The sequence below is a fragment of the Ischnura elegans genome, chromosome 2 (assembly GCF_921293095.1).
Source record: "Ischnura elegans chromosome 2, ioIscEleg1.1, whole genome shotgun sequence".
In the NCBI taxonomy this organism is placed as follows: domain Eukaryota; kingdom Metazoa; phylum Arthropoda; class Insecta; order Odonata; family Coenagrionidae; genus Ischnura; species Ischnura elegans.
The window spans coordinates 84,746,703-84,767,439 of NC_060247.1; the positions used below are offsets into that span (position 1 = coordinate 84,746,703).

General features: G+C 39.5%; 1 protein-coding gene across 6 annotated transcripts in view; it reads right to left on the bottom strand.

Moving 5' to 3' along the window:
• LOC124154080 (ammonium transporter Rh type A) overlaps positions 1-20,737 on the bottom strand; it is a 168,042-nt gene that overhangs the window by 24,985 nt on the left and 122,320 nt on the right. For 4 of the 6 annotated variants that reach the window (XM_046527586.1, XM_046527585.1, XM_046527587.1 and 1 more), the window contains 3 exons: positions 9,400-9,583; positions 3,454-3,604; positions 668-818 (listed from right to left, as the gene is read on the bottom strand). In XM_046527586.1, the coding sequence (XP_046383542.1) occupies positions 668-818; positions 3,454-3,604; positions 9,400-9,583 (486 nt within the window). Of the gene's footprint in view, positions 1-667; positions 819-3,453; positions 3,605-9,399; positions 9,584-12,447; positions 13,042-17,680; positions 18,683-20,737 lie in introns of those variants that run through there. The other 2 variants (XM_046527583.1, XM_046527582.1) reach the window with 2 other exon arrangements.

The window sequence follows — 20,737 nt, forward strand, 5'->3', positions numbered from 1 at the left end:
GAGATGAAATCCATGCACGAAGTATATGTGTACTAAGTAGGGGCACCAATTAAGCAGCAACTTTTGAAAAGAGTCATTCAAAATGTTTTGAAAATATCATTACTGTATTGGTGTGTATGAGGAAAACTTTAATGTTCCTCTGCTTAATTTTGACTTTGAATAGGAGTTACCATCAAATGGCAGAGATGTGGATATAGCTCAATGGAACTCCATTTGAAAGAAATGAATTCCACTTACAAAGAATATGTTAATAGATACTTCCTACCCAGGTCCTCTGTGATCAATGGTTCATGACATGAGGAGATAGACATAAAATGAGAAACTGCAATGTCATCCTTTATTTTGAATAAATTTTCCATGCTGAATATTTTATGTTCAGATACACAGTTAGGGAAAAACTAGAGGCTCCATTGCACTTTTGTGCAAACTTTAGCAATTTTCCCAGTTTTTCAAGTTTTGCTTCTGCTGGTTATAAATGTGACAAAAGCAAAGACTGGCTACCAGAACAGACAGCTCGTCTGGAAATGTAAGGTCACTTCTTAACGATATGCCAATTTTTCTTGATTTCATTTTGTTAAACTCAAAGAATGAGGTGGCTGAAATTTTAAAACTTCGTACTCTACTGTTTGGCAAGGCCAAAAAAGATAAAGTATTATGTAATACTTACCAATCATAGCAAATAAGTCTGAACGATATGAAGCTCCCTCATTCGAAGAATGGTGTTTCTCAGTTCCTCCACGACAGAGGACAAAACTTACAGCCAGTCCAAAATATGCTCCAAAAACATGAACAAAGATGGAGCCTCCAGCATCCACAGCCTTCAATCATAAGAAAGAGAATATAAGCATCAATCACAACATACATATATATTACACTAACATAAAATCTACCTCATCCACAGATCTAGACTGCAGCTTAACACTAAAACACTAGATGGGACATTTTTTTCCCATTTAAAATTCCATATTCCTTTTCCTTCAATATTTTTTTGTAGGATGATACAGTAGACTCTCTTTGTTATGAAGTCCACGGGACTGAAAAACCGGAGGTTCGTAATAATGAAGTTCATATAAACGTTTCTTTTAGGAATCATTGAAAAAAACAGTGCATAATATGTATATGCGATTAAATTACGTGCAAAAAAATCAAAAGAAGAAAATTCATTTCAGTTTTTTAATAGAAGAATGTGGCATGACTCAATCGAGGGTTGATATCATCCCCAATGCAGTAAGTCCTCGATATACCAACTAAATGCGTTTCGAAACCTTGTTCGTAGGTTGATAAACCTGCAGTCTGGCCGCCAAGAGTAGTCCGATGACAGGGAGAATGGTCTAGTTTGGGATAAGGTGCAAGGTTGCCAAGTAAGATAGGGAAATGCCCACATAATTTGTACATAAAAGGGTTCCATGAAGAAAGGAGCTGGAAGGGACGATGAGCGTTAAGGACCCAAGGAAAAAATAACTTGTTTTGGTGATTTAAATAATGGTGATTTAATAATAATAATAATAATTTAATTTAATTTGTTTTGGAGATTCAGGCTTGTTTTGGTGCCCTATATGCATGTGAGAATGTCGTATGACTAGGCAAGGGTGAGAGGTGCACTTGGGGGCCAACGATTGGATGCAAACCGTGCTGGTGCAGGGTTTTCTACCCCTCCTTTTGTGTTGTCATCTGACAACTCTCACCGGCTGAACTGTATTAAAGGCATCGAGAAGTGCAGTTGCCCTGGAGAACGCAACACTGAATCACAATTTTGCGTTAACTCTCTATTGCGATGAATTGATAACAGTTGGGCGTGCTACGCAGCCGGAGCCGAAAAAATTGCTCTGTGGTAAGGAAGAACGGGTGAAATGCTGAACAGTTCCTAACTTCAGAACAAATTAACACGTAGCGTACCGGGGTATTTAAATTCCTAGGAACGCCGATTTGGAAATATGTGCCTATAAGGGCGTAATGTCTTTGGTTTAAACATGGTTAAAAAGCTAATGTTTAGAATATAACTTTACCCAATCAAACGTTATGATGCATCAATTCATTATGAATAACGAACAACAACTGAAAACGTACTAATGAATACGTATAGTACGCTTTTGATTGTTTAGGTTGATGCGCCTAAATGACGAGAATCTTCGTCATCCGTCCGGAATGTTCGGGAAAAAAATGACGAGGATTCTTGCCATCCGTACGCAACGTGTTCAATGATAGTTTGTTCAGATTATACCCAAAGCGCGAGTTCCTCTACGCCTTACCGTGTCATATCGACCAAATAGAAAGGTGCCAAATTTGAAATTTTTGAATGATCATATCTCAGATAGTTCATAAATCGAATATGCGTAGGAAGAGGACTAACTGTATGTTCAATTTATGAGCGGTAATGAGTGGGTCACTATGATTCCACAGGAATGAAGCTTATTATACGATGTTGCGTGCATACCGAATAAAAAACCATAATTGACTCTCTTGGGCACTTAAACATGGCGCAGTTATGAAAACGTAGCATAGTGTATATCCATCTAAATGCCATTGCTTATTCGTGGAACTTTGTAATAATGTTCATTTTGTAACCGCCTTATAATAAAGTGCATTTTATACTAAGGTTTGTAATTTCGTAATGACAAAAATTTCGTAATAACGTTTCTTTTACTTGGATTGGATAAGCCTTTTTGTCCGGACCAACAATTTGCTTTGTAATTACGAGAACTTTGTAATAACGTTTTTGTATTAACAAGATCCAACTGTAGGACTTCCTGACTTCCAATTTATTTTTGCAAACTCTATTTTAGAAAATAATTGTAACCATTGAGCAAGTAAAAATAAGTCTTCAAGGTGAAACTTTGAACTGAGGTGGTAAAAATTGTCATCTACCAAGGCATATAAAACAATTTCTGTAACCATGAATGTTGAGAATTACACCCACGGCACTTGATAAGCCACAGAAAACCAGTCAAGAAGCATAATGCAAAAAGGATACATATTTGACTATTTTTTAAAAGTCAAACTCTACAAGATTTGATCAATAATTTTTAGGCATTTTAGTGTACGAAACCCACACTACAAATATTATTTTCACTTATTTATACAGGTATCCCATACTTAACAAGAGATATAAATCTGGAAAAAGTTTCATGGTAAACAAATTCTTGTAAAGCTAATACCATAAACCCTTCAGAAAACACATTCTAAAAGTACCAATGATGGGGCAAAAAATGAAAAAAATACTCCGATCATGAAAAGCTCTTGTGAATAGGATGACCAGGGGCAGTCAAGTGACCACTCACGTTTTCATTTTGCTCACCTCTCCATTACTCTTGTACTTTCGTATATATTTTTGACCTACAATATTTTGATAAAAATAATGCAATAATGATGTTACTTTTGTGAAGAATGGTTCAAGCCACAGACAATGCCTCTCTAACCAATAAAAAATAGCTTTATAGATGCTAAAATACCCACCTTGAAAATATGAAGTCCAAGCCATTCATTTGTAGCAAATACAGCTATTTCACCAACAGCCATAACAAGAAGTTGCAATGGAGAGGTTTTGCCAAGCACAGCCCCAAGAGATATGAGAACAGCAGCAGTGGCTAGATCAGCACTTAAAATACTGAAGAATAGAAAAAATGTAAAGGCATATTAAAAAAAATTCCAAATCAGCAATGCTTAATGTCCTCAAAAATGAAAGTGGAAGTCAATTGCTGCAAAACTCATTAACTTCCAAAGCACAAGCTGTAACTTTACAGGAGGCCATACACAGAGGAACAAACATATGAACATCCAAGTATTTGAAATAAAAATCTAAGTCATCAACTGGGGGCCCTATCACCTCATTGCCAATGAGACTCGTGGTATGACTGGTATCATCCATGATTTGGGGATTTAGGTTCAAATCTCTACTTGGTTAATTGAGATTTTTATTATAAAATTCATCCTTTGGTGCAAGCACATCTTCTACTTCATACTTTATCAAGAGGGTTTGTGAGCTTCATTCAACAACACATGAATACCTTCAGAATGAGAAACATCTATGTATGAGGCAGGATAGGTTCGAAATATTTCTGAGGTATTTTTAAAAGTTGCCAATAATCAAGTTAAATGGGTTTTGAGTTCACTTGATGGTGAAGACCTACAATATCTGACAACCATTTGTAAATTACCAAAAGAACTGAGGTGATATCTGGAGGTGAACAAAGAGTTCAAATATATGAAAATTAAATTTCCAAAAATAAACATAAGATCACAGTAATTAATGTAGTGATTACACTAGATGTGTCCTCTATGCGGTAAGTAGTTTGTTCATTATCATATAAGATCGTGGTCCTGCGTCATCGAGTTAACCCATGATGGCACACATGGGCGGGCATTCTCCACCCAATGTAAAAATATAATTCCTACTTAACACACTGTGGCTTCCTGTGTTCGATACTACATCTAATCTACTATTTCTGAGCTCTCTTCAAGTTACAGAGCGTAAATACGAATAAGAATCTTTTGTGTTACATTTTATTTTGTATCGGTTGAATTCCTGCCGGCTCATGCCTTTGCGTTACAGTATTTGTTTACAGAGTTTTTTTGGACTTGACTCAATCATTCTTGCAGTTCACAATATGTACTGTTTTGCTACATTGGTTTTCCCTTTACATTGTCATAATATATGACTTTGGTATGGGTGAGTAAACGTCCCTTGCTTTCGACCCCAGGGTACATACATATTTCTCTCTGATTCAGTCTGAGAAACACTTGTAAGGGAAAAGCATATGCTAGTTCCATTTGGTGATCACTACCTTGTGTTCAACGTTGTGTTCCCTGTACCAAGGCATCTGGCAAAAGTAATTTTAACTGTGAGTACCTATAATTTTACATTTGTAGAGCTGGTGAATGTCACAACTGTAGTGTCACTTATTTCTATTGTAATGAGTTCATAAATATGCTACAAGTAGCTTTTTTTCGATAAGGAATCAAAAAGCCGAGGATACACTTCCTGACCATAAGCGAGCTTGACAGACATAACACATGTACTCAAAATGCTTGACAGCGCAAGTGAAGCAGAATTTGCAATTTGAGTGAGAGCGATGACAGGGAATGCAACAACAGCATTTACCGTATGGGCAATGACTCATTTTCTGAGGAAAGAGAGGATGAGCAATTGTTCACAAAAACAGCTTCTTCCTTTGCGGGAAAAAACCGTGAGACAGAGTGGTCTGCTGTGAAGCCAACAAGAAGAGTGGAGTTTGTTGAAACAACTACCAGGACCCCAATTAAATAGTGAGAAATAGTGCCTATTTTTTATTTTCAAAAAGAAATGATGCTGGTGTTATACAAACCTTAACAAAGTTGCATTGCTCTTATCAACAATGCATCGAGACGACATTGTGGATCCTAAAACAAATAAACCTGAAATTTCTACCCATTACAACTCTGCAAAAGGTGTTGTAGATGTTTCAGATCGTTTACAGTGCACTTACAATTATCTCTTACAATATCATGCCGACGACTGCTAACACTTTTTTTTACCTGGTTGAAAATTTGCAAGATCAATAGTATTGTTGTTTACAAAGCAAACTCAGGTAAATCTGTTAGTGATAGTGAGTACCTCTTTGAATAATCTTGATAAACTTTTCACGAAAAGCTAAAGAGGGGGAATCTGCAAAATATTTTATTATCTCTGTGACTTCGGGTGCGGGTATTATTGGTTAAACCTAACAGAGGCGATAACATGAGCTGCCATGCTGATAGCCAATGTGCTCAATGCTCCGCTCAAAAACAGAAATGTGAAGACAGCCTGCAATACCTGTAAAAAACCCATTTGCCGGGAGCACTGTATTCAACTGCATATAATGTTCCCGAAATTCCGACGGAATTGATGACTGTTTACAAGGTGTATATAATAATGTTTCTCGAGAAATCAGAATATTTTCTCTTATATTCTGTATATTCATGGCCAAAAATTAATATCATTCATTAGTTAAACATTTTTTCACCCGAAATCGTCAAATAAATATTCTTTTTCGAACTCATTAGTGTTCATTTAACCGTGTAAAACCTGTTGGTCTTTTCCCCTCCATGCATGCTACTGCGTAAAAATAAAAGCTGCATGCTACCGCAAGTTAACATATGATTGTTGGCACCTTTGAAAATGCCTTATTCAATCATTATACCGCACAATAAACATAAGAAGATATTTATTAACTCTGCATGCATAAAGCCAATATTAATGCACTATAAATTTCACAGTTCATTATTTTGATAAGGGGAACATAAGTGTTAGATAAATCATAGAAAAAAATTTTAGGTAGCTTTAGGATAATGCCACAATTTAGTTTTTTAATAATGGAAAATGTGATCAAGGATAAATAGATGAAAAATAGCAAAACTGTTTTGGTACTCGGAGGAGATAATTTCTCAATTATTCAACTCTCGTAATCTCTCGCCGCTTGGCTGTGCTCACTTTCTACTCTCTTAATCATAACTTTAATAAGAAATTTAGATATTCCTAACATAGTTCTTCTTTCCAGGTCATTCATACTAATATATATCTTGATTGAAAGAAAGGGCCAGCCATTGAAGTCTCTATGGGACAGCTCCAATTTAAAACTATACAATCCATTGTAAGGTGATGATTTGCCAAGCCATTGATGTAAATGATAACAAATGAAAATCCCTAAGGTTAAGTAAGGAATCCATACCACAGCGAACATTTGCTATGGCTTTTGGCAATGGGAAAAAACATGTGGGAAGCTTTCCTTTCTTAAAAATTCTCAACACTGCTCAAAAGACAAATAATTCAATTCTTAGTTTATTTTTCTTGAGAAATGAACAAATAATTATTTCGAAACCTGACTGAATAAACCATTGTATGACCACAGTCCCTTACCGGGGTCCAGGTACCTGCTCCCGGATTCCGAGGGTAAATCCTAAACCCTGCAGGGTTGGGTCCCGAGACAAAGACAGGATGTAAACCTGCCACCCTCCTAAAAGGGGGAGAGCCAGAAAACGTAAATATACGGCTTTCGTTTTCCTGGCTAGGAAAATCTCACAGGTAAATATATGGCCATCGACTCCCGGGTCAGGAAATGTCCACACACATATACATATACGTGTATAGTAGGGAAAAGGTTAAAATAATTTTTCTTCTTGTTGAACATGAAAAGACTTTATTTCTGCAGATGTATAACCCAACTCATAAACTAATCATCAAAAGCAACCGTACCTATGTGGTCAACATCAAATGTTGGGTTTGCCAATATTCATCACTTGATTGGTTCAATTCCAAGGAAACTTCATTCATGTATTTTAAATATTTTAAGTTACTTAGAGTCACAATTGTTTCGTTTGCCTAACTACTGCTCATTAGCTCAAAATTATCATAAATTCTTACCCTTATGATAACACAGTGCTGCTTGAAGCTCCTGAGCTTGAAATGTTTATGCATAGGGAGTAATTGATGTCATCATTTACCATCATTATTGTAAGTTGTGTAGTCATGCATTTGTGGTATGCATGCTCACTTGTATCAATAAAGTGGACTCATAAAATAAAAGGAGCTCATTCATGGTTGAAGTATGGGGTGTTTAATTCTATTTCCTTTCAGTAAGTCAAATTTGAAGAATATAAGCTATTAAAATACTGTTCTGTAATTATACATTTGCAGAAGCAGTTGGCCTCTTTCCCCTATTTTATCCACTATTATAGTAATGGGTAACAAAATTTAAAAATGTAGGATGCATTCAGGGCGGTTGAGTGCTCCAAGCTCTCACAGAGCATGGGAGTGGACTGCTATATATATCACACATTCTGAGCCTTCCTAAATGAATGAGAACCATGAAAAGCTTTTAAAAGTCATTCAACACAACAATACATAAGCATGATTAGATGCATGAAGGCATGATTATTTGAAATGCTATCGATGCCAGCCAATTCACAATGAGTGCTCAGGCAAGCAGCGGCCAAAATGAATGCTCTCAGAAATGACTGAGAGATAACACCATGCGAGATGTGGCTACGGAGTGGTTCTATTCAAGGGAAAAGTACACATCCCCTGAAGGGCACTCTCTCCCCAGAATGCAGCCATAATCTACAAGATTTTAAAGACTAAATCTTCAACCTTGAATGATGGCACCACACTTCAGTCCACCAGCTAAGAGTTGTCCCATGACAGTTAGAAGGGTCTAGTTTGGGGTAGTGGGCAACATTGCCAGGTAAGAAAGGGAAATGCCCACCTCACATGTAAACAAAAGGGTTCCGAGAAGAAAGGAGCCAGAAGGGATGATGAGCATTAAGGACATCAAGGGAGAATTCTTTATTTTGCTGATTCGAAGAAAGAGCTTGTTTTGGTGGCTCAGGCTTGTTTCAGGGCTTCAAATGCATGTGACAAAATTGTATGACTAGGCAAGGGTGTGCTTGGGGCAGAGTGATTGGCTGCAAACCGTGCTGGTCGCCCCTCCATTTGAACTGTCATCGGACAACTCTCACCAGTTGGACTGTAAGCCTATGGAATGCTGATGTTTGTTAGTGACTTAACCCAGTTGAACTCTTACCAAACTTCATTAGAGGTTTTTACCAGAAAGCATAGGGCATAGTCTTGGGTTTTTATGCAGTCATAGCATTCTAACATAGGAGGGCTAAAGGGAAAAACTGCCCTCAGTGCTGTAAAGGGAAGGACTGCCAAAATTCGACCATGAAACATTTTAAGACTATTTTTATAATGTCCAGTTAAAATTTTCTGAGGCATGAGAACTAGAGTTTACAAATTCTTCCATTAGAGGTGATCAGATTAAGATCGAGTCACTTTGAATTTCTTTGCTTCCCCATAAATTTTCTATACTCTCAAGCTGAGTTTACAGGTATTTCATATTCCAGTAAACACTAACCAGATATTCTGAAACTGGCCCATAATTTTAGGGAACCGGGGCACAGCTAGGCATTAATGATAGGGGGGGTTTTAGGTGCAACTAAACCTGGGGGGTTGGTATACCTGCCAGGATAAGCATGAGGTGCGGGGGCCCTCCCCTAGAAAATTTTAAAGATAAATGGTTCTGCATGGTGAGTTTTACAACTTTCTGAGGGATATTTTATTGATCCTTACACTCTTCAATAAGTAATATCAATCAAATTAAGTAAAATGGATTGAAATTAAAAGCTTCTCTGAGCTCTGGGGGGGGGGGGGGTTTACCCCAAAAACCCCCCCTCGCTGTTAGGGATGGCTACCATCTAGTTAACCCCAGGTGCCAAGTGCCTCCCTATGCCACTGTAAACAGTAGAACTCACTATGTTTTGACATTTTTAACAAAAGAAAATTTCCTTTAATTGTTGAGAGTTTGGCAAGAGACAAAAATCAAAAGCCAACCACAGTATGATAATGCTACAGGCTGATACCATCAACTAGAGGGAATCAATCCTCACCTGTCAATTGCTATTGGTATCTTTCCATTCTCCATGTGGAAGAAACCAGTAGCAAGGGCTGCCCATTGGATACTGAGAGCAGACACCAGCATATTAAGCCCCACACTGCTGTATCCATAGCGTCGTAAAAATGTCATAAGGAACCCGAAGCCAATGAAGATCATCACATGAACGTCCATGAACACTAAAAATGAGAGAGAGATTGCAACAAAAATTAATTCGTGTATGAACAGGTAAAAATAGAGCTACCTAAGCAAAAAAAAAGAGATGCATAATTTTATACCTGTATCTATTAATACACCATGCAAATTCTTTACCAGCATACAGAGTCCATCACATATGCGATATGCCCTCTTACACCATTCTGGCTTCTCTCCCCATTCTAAATTTTCTTTTCCTAAGCCTTAAAAATGACCTTAAACTAATATATAACATCCTCAACTCCATCACGGACTGTCCTGAACTCCTTTATTTTATATATTATTTATGAGTACCTGCCTGCACTATGCACACCCACTCCTTATTCCTCATATCAGTTCCCAGACATATAAGACAAGGAAAGAAAATATGTCAAATGCATCAGGAATGAAAAGAGGATGGCCTTCTAACACACTTGCCTCGATAGTTATGGCTTATATACCCCACCCAGTATCTGATAGGTGTAGATGGACATTTATTTCCACCACTCCAATGGATCCACTAAATTCTTATACTTAAAAAATTAAGGCATATGACCAGAATAATTGCAATTATTCTTCTATAAACATTTCTGAAAGATATTCAAATCATTCAACACACTTTTTTCTGCCTTCCCTCTTTTTTTCATTCCCTTTCTCCTAATTTTGCTTCCTTTTCTCTACCCCAAAATACGTTCACAAGCTCTTTGTAATCTCTGTGATAGTCAGCAACAGTGGTGTAACTATGGGGGGATGATGGGATAGATCCCCCCCAAAGCCTCAGAGAAATAAAAAATTATTAAAAACTATTGTCTAGTTTTGACATTTTACAACTGCATCTGCTTAAAATTAAATTTTTAGTGCCAACATGATGTAAAATATATAGGTATCCAGGTATCATTTTTTAAAAAATATTTGCTGATCTCCACTACCTAAGGGGGAAGGGTGGCCCCCAGGCTATCCCATCCCCCCAGAACATATTCCTAGTTACAGCACTGGCCAGCAAACACTTATTACACATTTTTGTACCAATAGTTACAATTCTCTTTGTTAAGTTTCATGTATTTATTTTATAATTTTATTTTGTTATTGGGACACTAAATTTGTACAAATGATGTATGTGGACATCTTCAATGAAATAAATGAGATATATCACAACTATTCTAATTGGGTTAATGCATTTATTTATTTACATAAGGCTTTACAACAGCTCTCCAATTTGTTCATCACAATACTTTTTACCTGTTAACAAAACATTAATATTTTAAGGATAGTCTTCAATTTTTTTGAGGAAATTAATCCATTTTTTCCTATAGGGTTGCAAGGAATATAATGTAGATATGTTAGGGATTGGAAAACAGACTTCGAAAAATGGAAAACAGTAGTGAATACAAGCGCTGGATGCAGGATAGGGACAAATGGGGTGACTAGGTGAGGGAGCTGGGGGGTAACCTTCCAGCAGTAGAAGGGGTCCGGACAAAATTAAAATTTTATCTAGTGTAAATTGGATGCCCAAGGGGTGAGCTATAGCCCTTCCTAGCTCCTCTCTGAATTTGCCACTCAATAAGGGCGTTTTTACATGATACATTAACATGTACGTGTTGATGTCTGTTTGCATGAATGATTTTTGTGGACTGGAACGGAACACGTACAAATGCATGACCCAAATTAGAACAGGTTCTATTTTCTATGCATGCATTCGCACAAGTTGGGTGGTTACACGGTGCATTTTGGCGTTCATTCTCGCATTCATACATTTACACATTAACCCGTACAAGTCAATGTACCGTGTAAACAGGCCTTAACACATACTTATGTTCAACAATAATTGGAAAAAATTAACAAGCCAAATGTGGAGGGTGGTGAAATAGTAAAGAAGGGAAGGGAATAGAAACTTTAGTGAAAAGTTGATAGGTGAAAGACAAAATAGGTCGATTGCTGGACAAAAATGGGCACAGTGGAGAGGACCTCAAAAAGGGAATGTTTATGATGTACCAAGAGGTTCAAGTTGAGTGCCAACTAATTGTTGACCTCAAAGAAGAAAGAGAGACGAATAGCCTGGCAGTTCATTAACATGATGAGGAAGAAGATAGACAAGTAAGATTAAAATTGTAAATTAAAGTGTACATAATTTAATCAATAACATGAAAATTGCTAGGCGGGCAGCCCTGCACTTGGTAATGTTAGGCGACACAGGGAACCTTTGGGGGAAGGCATGTACCATCATCACTCCCTTCACTGGGCATGCCTGTTATTGGAGAAACTTTGGAAAAAGTTATTGCCACAGTAGGGGTATGTTTAACCCTGGCTGGGTTGTGGAAATTTCCGTTTAATATTCGTAGGTTCAACGCATTAAAAAAATATATTTCTCAGGTAAAACAAATGGTGAACGAGTAAACTTTGTGAACCTAAAATAGGTAGTCTTGATGAAGATATTCAACGGGATAGATAACTTAACTCTGAAACCATTAAACTCTAAAATAAATACCAGTAACATTTCGAGAGCAAAATTGAAGGCTCCAGAGTCGGTCGCGTGCACTGTAATCGTGCGAAACATTGAGTAGAAATGTTCATGACATGCACTCCGAATATTAATCACAGGTAGCAAGAAATTCCACCACACATCATACTTGGAGACTTGGAAAATACCGAGGAATTCCATGCCCCCGTAATCTTTTTAGTTGAGTTAGGTTCTGTTCGGTATACCAACGATTTCATCAATGAAACATATCGAACCAGGGTGTCTCGAGATGAGAAAATCGCCTTTAGTGACAATATTCGCTTGCAAATGCGACTTTCCCTCGACGTTGAAAGAAACGGTGGTGATTCATAATTATATTTAGAAGTAAAAGCTCAAGCGTTGCTGACTTACTTGCATATTCATGTGGTTCTTCCCTGTGCTTAATAACTTTTGGAGGGGAGGTTGACACAACCGGGGATTCACTCGTTTCTGGCAATAAAGTAGTAATATAGTAGTCATCGTCCGAGGTGTTTCTTGCACTTGAGGAACTTTCTGACACTTCAGGAACAACTCTTTCTCTATGGGCTTGAATGGAACTTTTGTGAACCGCGAAGGCAGCAAAGAGGCAGACTATCAATAGTTCGGTCACAACTGTTGCAATGAAAAATTTCCTTCCTTTTCTGATAGATTCACGCAGTCTCTCACTCTTCCTTTCTTTGTTTTTGCGCTCCGCTCTTCCTTTTCGCAATCGCTGAAGACTGTATCTCTCGCGACTCTGACGTTTTGGGTCAGAGGGAGACATTTTCCATAGGGATGTTAACACAGATTATCTCATGAAACAGCTCGCACACGACACCGGCCAATTTCGGGGGGATGCTGTCAACAGGAGTCCATGTTTACATCTCACGTTCTCCCTGCACGGCCTGAGTCAGCCCGAGAACGCTGAGAACCGCCGAGAACTGTGAAAATCGCGGCGTTCCACCCCGGAAAACACATCCAGTCACCAAGGTCATCCGCAGGAAAGGGGGGAAATAAGCAGTGTTGCCACATGCGACCTAAAGTTAGATTCCTTCAGAGGGTGCCTTCGGGGGCAGGGTGAACAATACTCTTATTCCCGGAAAAATGACAGTCTTCTCTGGTTATTACGCGTGCCCAAGGAAACATGAAAGTTAGATAACCCATAAATGCGATCTTGACCTTGTGGCGCCTTGAGTCCTTCGGATTCACCAGGCATCCGAAATAGCCGCGGATGACTCCCAGAGGAGCAGAGGAGGACCGCGTAATCCCACTCTCGTGGGAAATGCGTGGACTCAACCTTCGGATAAGATGCGAACGGTACACCTGTCATTGTGTCCAAGCACCCTCGAAAAGCTTGAAACCAGTAAAATTATCTTCTTGAATTTACAAATCCGGAAAATGCCCGTGAATTATTTGTTGATTTCACAGTTCAGAGTCGGAAATTTTTAAAGTTACAACTTCAAAACATATTTGTTTAATAATTTAAATCAACTGCAAAGTCGAGTACTCGAAAAATGATATCTCTTAATATACATCTTATACATACTACTCCACAAGCCGCCTAAAAGGCGTGTGGCATGTGGTCGAAAAGGTTATATATTAGTCTTTTTAGATTTCAGTGCGGTTTCAAAGAAAAAAAATCATTAAATAGATAATATAACCATAATACATTATTAACATTTTATGAGATGTGAAATTTTCACAGCATTTTTTTGCGAAATTATTATTTTTTATAAACTTATAGGTATATGGTTTTTAAGAACCAGAATAGCGTCAAAATTCATTTCTGGGCATGAAATTTCCTAAAAATTTCCGGGGAAGGACCCACTAGTATCCCGGTAGGGAGGGCCAAGGGTAATAACGATCCCCAGCCGCAGTGGCATAGCCAGTTCGTTCAGGGGGGGTTCAAAACCGGGGGGGGGGGATGAGGGGGGAATTTTTGAAAAACAGGGTACTAAGTAATGGGTTTTTAACTAATTTTAACACTTTTCATAATCGAAAAAACTTCATTTGTTAAAGAAATATTTTTTAAATTCATGATTTTTCAATATTTTGTTTTCTTTTATGAAGGAAAATGGTTGCGTTTTTATATTTCGGGGGGGTTCGGACCCCCCAGACCCCTCCTTGCTACGCCACTGCCCAGCAGAGAGACCCCAATCACCCCATAGCTCCCCTGGCTACCATATCCACAGTAAACATTGGCTTGGGCTCAGCGCAATCTACGTGTGGCAATCGCGGCTGCCAGTTTACTTCAAGAACATGCGTCGAAGTGAGTAAGATAATTACGGCCCTTCGAGTTTTGCCTCTATCTCTCACGCACACACTATTTAAGGTAATGGATCGATGATAGTGGCGTAGCAGATAGTATTGAACATGTTGTTTGTTATAAAATCCGCGAAAATGTAACCTGAAAATTTTTAAAGCTCCACCTTTAACAACCTGGAGTAATACTTAAATTTTATACTTTTTCGGGTAGAATTTTGGGTACACGAAGGAGAGGAAGGAATAGGATAAGATTTTTTTTACGATTTAGATAGAATGAAAGACTTTACTGTGAATAGGGTAGTTTCCTTCATCAAAGAAAGCGAAAGGCATTTATTGCGATTCGTTACCCACTATTAGTGTATTCATAATATACAAATTATTTGGTTTTAGAAATTCCGGTTTAGACGAATGGCAAGGGTCAATTTTATCCTCATTTGAAAAAGGCCAGATTGGAGCCCATGCGATGCCACTCCACGTGACATCACAGGGACCTTAGTTTCTATACGAGTAGATAGGAGTTTTACATCGTCTGAGGTTACCAATGCATGCATGAGGCACAGAGCTTAGGGAAACATCTCTTAATAATCACCTATTAAAACTGGCTAAGGTCGGAAAGTTTTCCTCGTTTGATAAGGTATTAATAATCCTTATTTAAGCCAAGCACTACCTGCTAGCATGGTACTCTGCTTCCTGCTAGCATCCTGCGTCGTATCAGCGCTCAGAGCCTCGCCCCAAGGTCACCTCACTTGCGGCAGCGGGAACCAGAACGACGTCACACGGGAATTTTCCCCGGCATTCATACTTATCCGTCGCGTTTTCGCGAGCTTGAAAATGTTCACTTTTCATTTAATCGCGAAAAATAGATAGTGTCATTTAAAAATCTAAAAGCGTGAAATACGAACTCCAGGAGTATATCTTTAGAATATATAGTATAGAATAATCTTTCGATTTAGGCAATAAAAAAATAATAGGAAACCACCCCATTGAAGAGGGGAGTCCATGAAGGGAGGGGAGACTGCCAGGATACTACTTAAAAACTCCCTGCAAACCAACCATATTAAGTAAAATACTTTAAAAATAACTTGTGTACACCCAGCTCTTTTGGGCGTGAATTCCCGTCCGCTGAATCGATAGCCGAATGGCTGAGTGAAATACTATGTGCGAGAAACTGGGCAACAGGAGCGGATGCAGGATATTCTCAAGGGGGACTGGTTCGTGAGCAATATGGACATTTTAGGAGGAATTACAGATTACCCCTAACTAACCATATATTAGCTTAGAATACCTAGCACGAGAAGCCACGGAGGCTGATGGGTGGGGTGGTGCTGTTCTCTCCTTTGCATTACGGCCGTAACGAACGGGTGAGGTCTAAGAGTTCCAACCACCTCCAAAATACTCGTTAGATACAGTGTTAATCGTCGTACACATTCCAAATGAACCCCCCTGTATTCTATCCACTCCAGAGGTGGACCCCTATTTTTTTCATATTTGGCTATGGCCTTGTCATTTGTAACGTGGTGAAGGGAGCTACTATCTACCTCCAAGACGGTCTTCGTTGATATATTCCTACGCATTTCTCAAGTTGATCAGTTTTTCCCTTAAACTCAACCTTAATGTGGTCCACGGAAACGTAATGATCTACAGCTGAAAATTAAAATTAATTATCGTAATTACTGGCTATTACGCTGATCCTCCATCTGATTCTTCGGTGACCTACTGAGCCTTGAATATGATCTTTTGATTGCGAATAAGATACCGCATTAATAACCGCAGGTAAAAATTATTCAATCTCAGTTTGGGAAATATATTTCTCGGTCCTGATTAGAAGATTCAAAGAATCAAATATCAATAACTTCTTACCAAAGGGGGTGGATAGACCAACCTCTGGATCCGCGAATTTGGACGAGTGCAACTCGCAAATATCGATGTTATGACATAAATTTCGCACTGTCAACTTATGCTTTGCTGACTACTCTCCTATTCTTCCCCCTCAGAAATTTTTCACCTTATCCTGGGAAACTGCCCCGACGCACGAATAGAGGCTGCGCCTACGCTTGTGATCCTATAGCGGGTGGTCAAAAAGAGCACACTTTCATGTGGAGGCTAGACAAAATAAACCAATCAGAATTTACAATTAAATAAATGTGAGCTCGGTTTCATCGGCGATTATTTGTCAGACCTCGTGATTATAAGTCGTAATCAGAGGATTTTTTGACTCCCATCTGACACACTGCTCATGGACTGAAAATACAATGAATGTCACTCCAGAGGTAGCCGTGCTTGCTTTTATATGGACGATTGAAACTCCAAACAATGGCTGACTGCAAAAAAGGCTGTAAAATGTATTATTTAAATTATAATATTATGAAGAGCATTATAAAGCTCCCAAAATGCAATAAATAATACATTACTAAATAATATTGCTTCCTATCAAATAATTAGACTTCACCGTGACTCTTTGCCGAGAATTAACGTTTTGTTTTCATTAAGAGAGATCGAAAGGGGAACTATATTTTACCAATGAAATGTTCAGCGATGCTACTTGTTACGAGTGACGTATGTATAACTAAATGCACAAAAACCTCTGACCATTATGAGAATTCACCACCATCGAAAGTGTGGTGATAATGTGAAATCAACGATTCAAATGTAGAAATTTACACTCATAACTAAACTATTAACCTTAGTTTGATTAATTACAAACCGGAAAACACAGTTAATTTAGTTTTTAGAACTCTATCGTAGTCAACAATAAAAGGAAATCGTTGAGCGATCGTATTGAGTAAGTAGCTTCCGGGAGTATTGCGTTAGGGAGTCAGTCCCGATTATAGCACTTCCATGTTAATTTGACGTTTTTAGATGAGCCCATAGGTTGGTAGCGTTATTCAAGGGTTGGGGCAGGATTAGGCCACTTAAACTCCATAGAAATGAGGCTGTTAATGTACTTCATACATTATCCGCAGATGAGATATTGCCCTGGAGGGGCCAGGTTGAATCCTGGCTACGCCAATGGTGCTGTACGTAGGCCTTGAATTTGGCGGTAGCATTATGTCAATCAAGCAGGCGGAGCACGAAATGAAACAGTGAATGTTAAGGGTCACGTAATAACCAGCTGTTCACAACACTGAAGTGGTCACGCGTTAGATTGGAGTAGCGTGGCAGACCATAGATTCTAGGTTTTCCACCAAAGTAGACCCGTTGCAAAGCAAGTATGGCGATTTCAAGATTATGAACTCCCCTCTTAATTTACTACCCAGCACATGGTATCATGTTGATATTTTTAACTTCACCGGCACCCACGATCGAGCTTTGGAAAGCGATATCCCCTGAATTCAAGGTACTGCAAGGTTCGCCCTCTTACTTGAGTGATATCGCCTGACCGGGACCCCACTTCTCTGGTGCCACACGACCAAGGCATTTCCCCGGGCGTCGTCCCCGCTCGGGTCCGCCGATCCCTCGTACACGGACAGTGCCGAGTGCATGAACACCAGCCACAACTGCATCAGAAGCGCGACCATGAGCATCCGCAGCCGGCCCGCCGAAGCCATGATGCCGTCCGCGTCCCAGTAGGAGAGCGAGGGACGACCTCCATGCCTCCTAGGCGCCCACAACGACACCGTCCCTGCGCCGTTCCTCGGCGACCGCACCACACCGCCTCCGCGTGCGGGCGCCCCGACCGCGTGACTGGGTGCGGGGGTCCTCAGCGAGGTCGGCTTCATCGCGAGGCGTCCGAACTGGACGATGGAGTTTCTGGAAGATCCTCCACAGCAGCTAAGATATCCCGACACCACAACCTCCACCCACACATGCTGCACGCATAATACAACGTGTCGAAAGATGAGACCTGTGCGCCCGGCTTATTATGTTAGTTTCCCTTATCGACAATTGTCGTGTGGAATATCACCTGGTGAGCGATGTGTTGTAAAGGGGTACAACTCACCATAGTTCTACTGTAGTTTGTTAGTTTGAGAAATGTATTGTCTCTCAAAGAGCAGCGATTGGCTGGATACACGAGAAGTCGACTACAATGTTTTAGCTCGAATGATCACAAGAGACGTAGGCTATTCTGTCTATTTTTACCAGTATTTGGGAAGATTTCTTGAGATTTTCGTATGAGGTGTGTAAACAGCAAGAAAACTAGATGTATCCATGATAAGTAACAGTTCCAATAAGATATCAAACCACGGGTGCGGAAGATTTCAGCAGCAGATAGCAGAGAGAGGAGGATATTTCGGCGTTTTCCACGGTTTCAATCGTTGGGTCCGTGGTGCATGGAGCAACGCCGGAGGCGGGTGTGGTCTCCTCTTATTTCCTGCCGTTCTGGACGCGAGCTTGGAGGAAATTCTACTCGCGCGGCAGTTCATTGGGCCGTGGTCCGTATTAGAACATTGCCAAAGGGGGAGGGACTGCATCGTCCGCCATACGCGGCTTTTCTCCGACACCTACCCGCTCGCCTTCGTTTCAGCACCCACACCACCTTCGTCCGCAGATGTGAAAGGTCTTTCTCCCCCACTTTCTTCCTCATTTTCTCGCGAACCAACCCTTCCCCTAAAGCCACCCGTATATCGCCCCTTAGGTTGGTAGTACACGCGCCCGTTCCCCTTCCTACCGGGGAAGACAAATCACTTTTCGTCTTTCTCCACCTTCACTGTCTCCTGCCACCCCATCCGTTGACATGCGAGGTTCAACTCGGCGCACCTTTGCAAGTGAGGGCCGGGAAGATAAAGCGAGCGACAAGGCGACATGCGGGTGGAATAAATCGGTAACGTGGATGTGACCGGACGTACCGTCAATGAGGGAGCCTCTATCGTCTCTCACAGAGTGCTTTAGCGTGTCTCCGCATGCAGTGAAGGAGAGGAAGATGAGGTCGTTTACGATATATTGAAACGGCGATTTAATTCATGAATTCGATACACGGATGGCGTCACTTCTGCTAATTTTTTAATCACTCTTTTTAAACCGGTCTAGTTTTAATTTGTGCTATTTTTGGTAAATGCTTTAAATTTGCTTTGGAAATGGAATGTTTTTTGGCTCAGAACTGGCTGTTCAAAAATAATAGGGTTGATGTTTAGATCTGGGAGATATAAAGAATTATGATAGAAAAATATTTTCAGGCTGCTCTGCGAGAAAGGAAATGAACTTCAATGCTTCGTCGCAAATAACTTGATGGATATTTTCTTTGAGAGGAATAAGCAAAAACTTATTAAAATATTCAAATCCATTTGGGAATGTCTTCTTTCCTCAGAAGTATTTACAAGAAACCGATGAGGAGCTCTATTTTCTCATTAAGTATTTTGCAGGCGAAAGACTGGGAAAATGTTGCTCTTATTTTCCGGCTAAAACCAAACCAAGCATGTTAGGCTGTCAATTATAGCGTTTATTACCTAAGATGATTTTATCAGAAATGAAGGGGGTAATGGAGTTATTTATGAAGGTGGGCTCCATACACAACCCTAACATATTATAACAAAAATTATTTGTAGATATGTATTTGTTCTGACTACTTTTTTATATCAGTAACTTATTTCTCCTCAGAGGCTATTCAGTATTATTTGAATTAATAATTAAATACATTTTTATAATCCAAGGTTTCAGTTTTTTTAAGCATCATCATGGCTTCAAGAAATGTAATTCCTCTTAATACTTGATTCGTTGTATTAATCTATTAGTAGAAATATTTCAATTAATTAAAATATCGAGAAACCTTCGAGAAGAAAGAAACCGTTACTAAAAATACCTTTGTTATTGCGACAAAAGTTAAAAAAAACAATCCATCCAATCCCCGTTCGTATTTTATCTAGGAATATTACTCTGAACGGAAACATTCAGCCAACATTTATCCGCCTGGGGATTAAACAATTTAAAGTGTTGATAGTTATCAAGGTAGACTAGGGCGTACCCAGAATCATAACTTTGGGGGTGGTGGTGGGGGAGACAAGCCCTGGTCTAGGGGGAGGGCAAGCCATGAGGTTTATGAGATTATTTCCTTGAAAAAAATAGTTTTATTTTAGTTACATATCTTATAACAATAAATATAATTTTTCGTCGGTTTAAAGAAAATTTGTTGAATACTTTCTTTTCAATTCAGTTCTGATTTTGCTCAAAGAATTTTGCGATTTTTGCTTCTAGGGGTTCCCCCCCTGCCCCTCGCTGGATACTCTCATGGTGGTAGAGAGAATTTGGATTCATAACTTCACGCATAATGTGGATAGTGTGGTGTACTTTTAGAAAATATCGGTTCCTGCGGGGTCGCGGACGGGGTTGAGAGACCGATAACGCGTGGGAGGAAAAGCAGTCACCCGCCATTGTCTGAGGAGAGGTCAGGGGTGGGGCGAAATGACAGTAAAGATCGGGGGGTGAGGAGTAGGAGAGGAAGGATGTGGAAGAAGAGGGAGGAAAGAGAAGACGCACACAAAAA